The sequence below is a fragment of the Papaver somniferum genome, chromosome 4 (assembly GCF_003573695.1).
Source record: "Papaver somniferum cultivar HN1 chromosome 4, ASM357369v1, whole genome shotgun sequence".
In the NCBI taxonomy this organism is placed as follows: domain Eukaryota; kingdom Viridiplantae; phylum Streptophyta; class Magnoliopsida; order Ranunculales; family Papaveraceae; genus Papaver; species Papaver somniferum.
In genome coordinates, this window is record NC_039361.1 from 58,094,986 (window position 1) to 58,103,966 (window position 8,981).

Sequence of the window (8,981 nt, forward strand, 5' to 3'; positions counted from 1 at the left end):
GTAGTTATTGAAACTTAACCAAAGGATGAGGTTCAAATGATAGGTGAAAGTGAAACTCAGAGTGTGCTCACCATGAGAGTCTTTCCTTTGTGAGAAACAGTTCCATAGTCACGTGGCTGAATTTAGTTGGCAGGAGAAGCATCGCGTATTAAAATCGGGTGCCACTATATGGACGGACGAATGATTGTGATTTTTGCCGTTTGTTGGTTAGAGTTCAGAAAGCCAGTTAGAAGAGACCCTCTCCCTCTATATTACTCTTTTGATTATAAAGTCAAACTCGGCCGAGCTAAAGAAGAGCTCTGACTCGTGAGAAATTAGAACAGAAAGTAAGAAAGGAAAGAGAGAAGAATTATAGAAATAATCTTCAATCTATCTCTTCTTCTTCTTCTTTCCAGTCTAGGGTTTTGTTTGTTTCTCACTCAGGTCAGACTTTTGCAAACATGACTTCATCGGTAATACAGGTACTGAAATCATATCAGAACTCAGTGAACGACTTTTATTTTTGATTTTTTAATGATTTATCGATCATACCTCGATGTGTAATTGTGTTTAAATTTTGTGATTAGGGTTTTACTAAATCGCTTGCGATGACAGTTCTATCTGAGATCGGAGATAAGACCTTCTTTGCAGCTGCAGTAAGTCTTGTTGATTTTCTATTTTTAATTTGGTAACAAATATAGTAGTGATCTTTTTTGCTATTTCAAAAATGTCTTTTAACACGTTTGAATTTGATTGCGTGTTTTTTAAGATCTTGGCAATGCGTCATCCAAGGAGACTTGTTTTAGCTGGTTGCTTAGGAGCTTTAATTGTAAGTACCAAGCTCTTCGTCTTATGTTCCTAGGAATTGGACAGACTTCATGGGAGGATTTTTTTTTTCCTTACAAATTGTGTACCGGTTGATTCTAGGTAATGACGATTCTCTCTGCTCTAGTAGGTTGGGCTGCCCCAAATTTGGTAAGCATTTTGAGTTAATTTTGAAATGATTCTTCATGTCTATTATTAGAGTTATGATTATTACGAGTTGTGAAGTTCTTTTTGAGTGTACGGAAACAATTTTATGTGGATTTGAGCTGTAACTAAGGTTATTTGCAGCTTTTTTTTTTATATTTAGCAATTTTTATTTTCACTACAAAGATAAGTAGGATAACTGTGCGGCTGAGTATTAGTACCGCTACACTGGTCAAGATAGTACAGACAAGGATGAGTAAGATTGTTCGTAGTGATGAAGGCCTCTGTGACTGGGAAATTTCCCATTTATATGTCTTTGCTTTTATGTAGCTAAAAGGTCATAACCTGATTAGTGTAATCTGTTTAGAGTTAACTAGTTTAGCATATTTTGCTATTTTATTTTCGGATTTTGTGGGTCCTACACTGCTTCCAATGTTCATATTTGGTCATAATGATGCAGATTCCTCGTGTATGGACTCACCATGTAACCACAATTTTATTCTTTGGCTTTGGGCTATGGACATTGTGGGAGGGATTTTCAGACAAGGGGTATGCTTGCTCCTCAACTTTGCCTCAGAATACCTGTGATTTCCGTGGACTACTCATCTTCTTATTGTTTTTATAAGTTCTTTTTATTTCTCAGATGTACTAACTGCTATTTCTCTTTCACCTGACAGGGATGAAGATGATTTGGCTGAAGTTGAGGCAAAATTGGTTGGTATTTCATACCTTATGTCTAATACATGTTTCACTTTTCTTCTTTTCTGATATCACTGGTGATGATGGATTGCTAGGATTCTGATATGAAGACAACTGCTGCAAAAGCCACAAAAGGATCTAAGGTGAGGTCATAAAGCACTTTTAGTGTGAAGCCATCCATGTTTTTCCTCTCAGCATTTTTCTTCTGGTTACGTTTCCCGAGGTTCATCATTTGATTGTTCTTCTAGTTTATAGAAAGACACTTTCTGCTGAAATGTATGGATGTGCACGAAGTATTGCACTGTTGGCATCTTTTTTTTTTTAACATTTATCTGTATTTCACCTTTGTTACCCTACATGAAATTGTACTGGTCGATTTGCAAATTAATATATGGATTGTGGCAGTATCTGTTTAGTTTTCAAAGATATATTCCACAAGTACATTGAGTGGATTTGGCTGTATTTTTCAGGATGATGACTTGAAAAAGCAGAAGAGACCATTCCTCACATCCCTCTTCTCCCCCATCTTGTTGAAGGTAATTATTCTTATTAAACATATAGCTTGAAGTTGAAATGTAAAGAGGAAGTTTACTTCATTAACTTTTCTTTCCATTCTGCAGGCATTTTCCATTACATTCTTTGGGGAATGGGGTGATAAGAGCCAGGTAAGCAACTGTAGAGGAAGTAATGCATATATGAGATTATGATCTATCATTAAGATCAAAACTCTTGTGCATATTCACTGTTGACTTAGTTTCACTGTCTTTCCAGCTTGCTACAATTGGATTGGCTGCGGATGAGAATCCATATGGTGTTGTTCTTGGTGGAATCTTGTAAGTACCCTTTATTTTTCACACGCATATGTACTTGACCAGGCCATAGTACAAAGGGTACCTTTTCCAAGCTTGAGACAAAATCATATAACGTCCACTCTTCTTCCTCCATCTTTAAGAAATTTGATGTTCATATATTGAAAATTAGAAAATGAAAATCACTAGCCTAGTTTGTGGGCTTATTTCTGTTAGATTTGGTTGTGGTTGTGGAACCTTCCCAAAGAGGCTTTTTACCATGTCCAAAAGTTGTCACATATGGTGCTTCAGCAAGTTAATGTACTTGCAATCCAGTCCAGTGAATCATTAGTCCTTCTATGTTTTCAGTGAAAGGTTTTCTGGATTCTGCACACATGTCTTGCTCCAATTTTTCAGCAAAGGCAACATAACTTCTATTGTAATCGCTGACTAGGTTGTTTCTTATTTCATGCAGAGGTCAAGCATTGTGTACCACTGCAGCTGTTCTTGGTGGCAAGAGTTTGGCTTCAAACATATCTGAGAAAATGGTGATTTATTTCTTCTGTCATCTGGTTTCAGCTGTTCGATCTCAAAAAATCTCTCAGATGCTATTATCTAGTACTTACCCATATGTTTGTCAATGTAGGTTGCAATCTCAGGTGGGATTCTATTTCTGATTTTCGGTATGCAATCCTTTCTTTCAACAGTCGAACCATAGTGCCTGACTCATTTCAACTGTAAGTATCTCAGTTCTGCTACATATGCCCGCTTTATTAATCCTACATTTTCTACTTGAGTATGAACCTTGATTTCTTTCATTACCTTAAGCTAGAACCTCTCTGTATTTTCATTTGTCTGCACCTCCACCTTCCTGTTACTGGTTCCTAACTTCTCTATGCCTCAATTACTTTCTTGCAGAGCGCATCAGCACCATCAATTTAGACATGTAGCAAAGCATCATCCTGCATGGGTTTGTGAGATGATTCACAGACGTATTTATTTTGGATCCAAGCAGCAGCATTGTATATCATTTTGAATGACTTGTGAAAATCAGTAACATATTCAAAAGTTGATAAGTTTTATATGCACATTTTATTTTGTCTTCAGTCTTGAGAGCGGCCAAGCGAGCCTTGTCAAATCTTGTAGATTAAATTGAACTGTGTGTCTTAGAGCAACTGCAATGGACGAGTAAACCCAAATTTTTAGTCGAGTGGGCTGGCGTAGTGGGACGGATCATCGATCAAAATTTGATCAAAGAGTAAAATTCAGACCAAATTTGGTCGGCGATCAAGACCAAATCCAAATATAGTCGGGCGTTAATATAATCTCCGCTACACATCGGGCGTTGATATAATCTCCGCCATTCAACGCGCGTTGGTATAGTTAACGTCCAACGAACAGGTGTGCATATAAACTTCGCCTGAATGGGGCGTTGGTAAAGATAACGGCCGATGGGGCGTTCATAAACTTAACGCGCGAAATGGGGCGTTCATATACTTAACCCACTCCATTTTCAAAGTTTAAAATTTTTGAAACTTGCATGGGGCGGGCTTTATACCTCCGCCCCTTTTTTTTTTTTTTGAAGCGTATACTATACCAACGCCCCACGTCGGGCGTTATCTTTACCAACGCCTGGCCTGATCCCAGGCGTAATCTTTATCAACGCGTGATCAAATATACTCTTTTCCCACTACGCCACATGAAGGATTAAACCCAAATTTGGTCTTTTTTTTTTAATTTTTGGTCTTTGATTATACTCGCACCACCACCGTGGACGCTCTTACAGTCCTGTAGATTTAACTGTTTCGAGCAACAAAAAACTGAAGCTAAAATTTACAAAAAAAGAGGTAGAATTGACATTAATGAAGAAACAATATCTAATTTATACATGTGCAAACGGCAATCCTGAATTTCTGATGTATTCTCTTCGGTTGTCTCGATATGATGTAAACCTGGTGTAACTATACACAATCAGGGATTATAAAACTGATCCTGACTCCATTTGGTGCCTCTTCACCACAACATTATCTCTTCTCGTTTCTCCTGCTCTTGAACCCTGAACCTTGTTATGGCTTTGGAAGCTCTTTCTCTATCCTTCTCCTCCCAAGCTCTCTTCTCCAGGAAAACCTTCCATGGTCGTTCACTCAGAAGCTGTTGCTTCTCCAGAACCAGTTTATCAATCAACATCTGTAACCGCATTGAACGTTGGTACAATCCCAACAGTAATAAAACATTTGTCCATCCGAAGATTATTAGGCGTTGGGTTGAATCTGATTCTCCACCACCTCACTCTAACGGTAAATACTTACTAATCATATATTATTTATGCATTTTTTTTTGTGGTTACACCTCACTCTATTCCTGGTTGAATCCAGATAAGTTTACGGTTGTTTCGTATAATGTATTGAGCGAGAAGAATGCTTCGAAACATGGAGGTTTATACTCAAATGTGGCTTGTCAGTTTGTGAATTGGGATTACAGGAAGAAACTTATTTGTGAGGAACTTATTGGATTGGACTCTGATATCATCTGTTTGCAAGTATGTCCATCTTCTTCTTGAATTGATGTTTTGGTTATTGTTTGTTATTCTGATGTTCTTCTGCTGATAATATAAGTTTGTTGAATTTGATTGTAGGAGGTGGACAGATATAATGATCTTTCGGCGACCATGGAGAAAGAAGGTTATGTTGGCAATTATAAGGTGAAAATTTAAAACTTAGGGTTTTTGGTTGTGCCGAAAATTGGAACTAGAAGTTATTTTTTTAATCACATTCTCTCTTTGGTTTTAACTCAACCAAATGATGAACATTGTAGAGACGCACTGGAGATGCCACAGATGGTTGTGCTATGTTCTGGAAACCAAATGTGTAAGAATTTCTTGAGTGACTTCTCTCACTCCTTTGTTTATTTGCTTTAGCTTAGATAATTCCAAGTGAATTGAATCTGAATGGCTATATTTCTTACTTTAATGCATTAGATTCAAGTTATTGGAAGGAGAGAGCATCGAGTTCAAGGAGTTCGAACTCCGTGATAATATTGCTCAACTGTCTGTTTTCGAGGTAGTAGATACATTTGTTTAAGTACTTTCAGAGTATCTTATTTGCTCTTGTCTGTTCATTATGATCTCTCCATTACAGTTTGCTGACGACATTCATGCGCTGTTCTGCTGTTGAACTGTTTGAATAAAGTTTTATATGTATGTACCATCAGTTTCAATAGCTTATTTATGTTTTGAAACAGGTAGATGTGTAATGCAGACACAAGTCGAATTTTAGTTGGCAATATACATGTTCTTTTCAATCAAAACCGAGGCGACATGAAATTGGGTCAAGTAAGTACCATGACATTTCGTTTTATGCATGAAACACTATTCATTTTCCTATGGTAGAATGGAACAGAAGTAGTACGGGACCACTACGTGTAGAAGTTCATTTTTCTAATCTGTCAGTATTTGTATTCCTTTAAATCACTCAATAGGTTCTAATATTTGTATTTTCGTTTTCAGATTCGCTTGCTCTTGTCAAAAGCACATGCCCTGTCGGAGAAATGGGGAAATATTCCTATGGTGCTAGCTGGTGATTTCAATATCACTCCTCAGGTTACCACCTTAATGAGATATTGTTTTTATCCGAAACTTATTACTACTTCGGACTTCAGATATATTATACGGTATCATCTGTTTCGATAGTATTAACAACTAGTGTTCTTTTGAATCCCTGCAGAGTGCCGTCTACAAGTTCTTGTCATCTTCAGAGGTGAAAATTTTGCTGCATATTGTTAAATGATACTTCTGGTGATTCTTTACGGTATAGGCGACTCAAAATATACGTTAGTAATAAGGTGGTTGTATATATTTGTTCTGCCTCCTCTTTTGCAGCTGAATATCACGTTACACGATCGCAAAGATTTATCTGGACAGAAGAGTCGTCACCCTGCTCAATTTACTGGTGGAAAACTCAAACCAGGCATTTTGAAGGACAGGCATGCTGTTAATTTTAATTTGCAAATACTTCTCCTTATTTGATCAAGTTTGAAAGACTCAGTTTCGGGTCTGCAACTGAACATAATTCAAACCTGTGCTGACTTGTGCTGACTTGGCCAAGATGTTAAGTTAACAACGCGACAACTCTTTTCCTTTCAGCGACTTTGAGTATTGCTGGACTGATGAAGAGATTGAATATGCCACTGGAGATTCAAGTAAAACTGTACTCGAAAACCCTTTGAAGCTGCGCAGCTCCTACGCCACAGTGAAGGTTGATGCCACCCTGTTCACCCAAACTAGTTTTTCTCATAGTTTATCTGTAATGAACATACGTTTTTTTTTTCCTGGTATCTACTTCAAATGGTGAATATGTCTTAACATTATTCATATGATAATTTACACCAAAGGTTAATATTTCAGGGAACTGCGAGAGATTCTCTTGGGGAACCCTCAGCTACTTCGTATCACTCAATGTTCCTTGGAACTGTCGATTATATTTGGTAATTCAGTTCCTTTCTGTAACTTCTTACCTTCCATCTATAAATGCAGACTTTGCTTAATGTTTATGGAATAACTTAAAAAACAGGTACTCAAACGACCTTGTTCCTACGAGGGTTCTTGATACCCCATCAATCAATCTTTTATTGAAGACTCGCGGATTGCCAAACAAGGTACAAACATAAGCTGTTGATATGGTTTTCTTAAACTCTTTATGGTATAGCTTAGATTTCTTTAACTTGATGAGCATTGAAGGAGTATTATGTCGTACACAGTGGTGCTACTGAACAATTTAAAACCGGCCTAAATGTGTCCCTTGTCTCGGATTTTTGCTCTATTATTTCAATACAGCAATAGCATAGTTTCGCATCTGGCAGGTATTTTTGTCAGACTCACAGACCACTTTACTTATTCGATACAGCATTTGGGCAGCGATCACCTGGCATTGGGTTCAGAGTTTTCTTTCACTGATTGTAATAAAGAAGATAAAAATGGCTCAACAACAACTGCAGCCTCAACAGCAGCAACAGAAATTGTAGAATGAGATCTGGGAAGTGGTGATGCAAGAGAAATAGAGAGAGACTTAACGTAGAAATAAGCTTGGTCATTACTTGAGAAGTGTAGTACATTACAACCCTTAGATTGTTGTTGGATAACACCACGTAGAGATTGGTAGTTTGTTATCACTATTAAGAGTAAGAAGTAAGAACTATATGTGGAAGAATCGATGATAGTATTCCATAAGTTACCTATTGTTGAAGCAAACATTGCAAACATCCCCACAACTATGCATCCCTGAAATTATGCAAAAAACCGCCACTTATTACTGTGTTTACCCAATTAAGAAACCATGGCTGACTGAATTTGCTCGGTTTCTCAATAGCCAGCCACAATATACATAGAAGCTGCATAATGTCATGCTAATGTATCAGTTATTGGATTAACTTCGTTATAATCAGACCCTGTCCAGGTAAGTATGTTTTCCTGTTCCCATGTCTCTCTCTTTGTACTCCATTCTCGTTACTTGTATTAACAGGTTTGTGCGTTGCAAAGCTCAGCACCAATGTTCTAGTGGTAAATCACATGTACTCTTAGTTTTCGCATCGTTGGTAGTCTGATACATGATCAATCATGTATAGTGTGGATGCATATCAAGAACTAGTGCTTGGTGTAAAAACAGCTTGCCCATTTTTTATCGTCTCATTTTGCATTATTGTTATCGGTATTAGTTATGCTGATTTATTTTCAGCCCAGAGCAGTACTATATCTAAATTATTTCTCTGATAGATTATCCACAGCAGCCAGTGGCCCAGTGCACACCAAACACACACAGAGAGTGAGAGAGATACAAATCTACCCATGCGTGTGCTAACTTTATATTCAGGGAATTGTATAGTAGAAAAAAAGCCAAATTAGTAACTCTTGCGGTAGAATAGTGTTTTCTATAGCGTAATGTCTCTGCAGTGTCGATTGAATCAATGAAGAACATGCTCCATTCTTATGCTCCATAATAAGCAAGTTGATTGCATCGCGACCAATAACAGATCCCATTAAAGTTTACAAGATTTGCGGATCAATTGTGCTCTGGTTAATTATTATTCTGAGTATACACTGCTCATATGGCCAAGTTGGTGTTTGCAGCAACCAAGAACATTTTCCATTCTTTGCTTATTTCTTCTCAGAATTTAATACTGGCACTGGATTTACTCAACCACATGAAACTGCCAAGTATAAATTAAGCAAAATGAAAATTCAGAACAATTAAGAACACCCATTTGTTCCATATATAGACATAAATTGACCTCTTGTACAGATTTTAAAGTTGACTTCCAGGCCCTTTATAAAGAGAACTCGTGCCTATCTAGTTTTTATCATCTTCTAAATCCCATGGCTTCTTCTTTTACTCTAAAGAGTCCAAATTTGTGCACCCTCTAAAACCGGGGTGCACATTCCAGCGGGTCGAGATCTCATGTCCCGTGTGCCCTCGTGTCCCACCAATCAAGTCTTAACATGTGGCTTATTATTTTACCTTAATTTGATTTTCAACAAAATAAAAAATAAATATA

At 37.4% G+C, this 8,981-nt stretch overlaps 2 protein-coding genes across 2 annotated transcripts; both read left to right on the forward strand.

Annotated features, from left to right (window-relative positions):
- The first annotated feature begins 223 nt into the window (after window positions 1–223).
- LOC113275620 (GDT1-like protein 5) lies at window positions 224–3,573 on the forward strand. The gene is made up of 13 exons (XM_026525157.1): window positions 224–461; window positions 567–635; window positions 749–808; window positions 907–954; window positions 1,409–1,497; window positions 1,626–1,662; window positions 1,743–1,790; window positions 2,118–2,183; window positions 2,268–2,312; window positions 2,419–2,480; window positions 2,911–2,983; window positions 3,082–3,172; window positions 3,354–3,573. Exons 1-12 carry the CDS (start codon window positions 441–443, stop codon window positions 3,151–3,153), a joined length of 690 nt encoding a protein of 229 aa, XP_026380942.1. The 5' UTR covers window positions 224–440; the 3' UTR covers window positions 3,154–3,172; window positions 3,354–3,573.
- Window positions 3,574–4,466: 893 nt separating this feature from the next.
- Window positions 4,467–8,128, forward strand: LOC113275621 (carbon catabolite repressor protein 4 homolog 3-like). The gene is made up of 13 exons (XM_026525158.1): window positions 4,467–4,732; window positions 4,811–4,974; window positions 5,071–5,136; window positions 5,250–5,302; window positions 5,413–5,494; window positions 5,680–5,766; window positions 5,941–6,033; window positions 6,158–6,190; window positions 6,313–6,416; window positions 6,577–6,688; window positions 6,838–6,917; window positions 7,004–7,088; window positions 7,337–8,128. Exons 1-13 carry the CDS (start codon window positions 4,504–4,506, stop codon window positions 7,457–7,459), a joined length of 1,311 nt encoding a protein of 436 aa, XP_026380943.1. The 5' UTR covers window positions 4,467–4,503; the 3' UTR covers window positions 7,460–8,128.
- Window positions 8,129–8,981: the final 853 nt, after the last annotated feature.

Excerpts from the sequence above, each read along its gene's own strand:
- LOC113275620 (XM_026525157.1), top strand. The coding sequence starts at position 441 with ATGACTTCATCGGTAATACAG. Across the intron at positions 1,791-2,117 it reads AAGCCACAAAAGGATCTAAG|GATGATGACTTGAAAAAGCA; the intron begins GTGAGGTCATAA and ends TGTATTTTTCAG. Across the intron at positions 2,984-3,081 it reads CAAACATATCTGAGAAAATG|GTTGCAATCTCAGGTGGGAT; the intron begins GTGATTTATTTC and ends TTGTCAATGTAG.
- LOC113275621 (XM_026525158.1), top strand. The coding sequence starts at position 4,504 with ATGGCTTTGGAAGCTCTTTCTCTATCCTTCTCCTCCCAAGCTCTCTTC. Across the intron at positions 5,495-5,679 it reads CTCAACTGTCTGTTTTCGAG|ATGTGTAATGCAGACACAAG; the intron begins GTAGTAGATACA and ends TGAAACAGGTAG. Across the intron at positions 5,767-5,940 it reads GCGACATGAAATTGGGTCAA|ATTCGCTTGCTCTTGTCAAA; the intron begins GTAAGTACCATG and ends TTTCGTTTTCAG.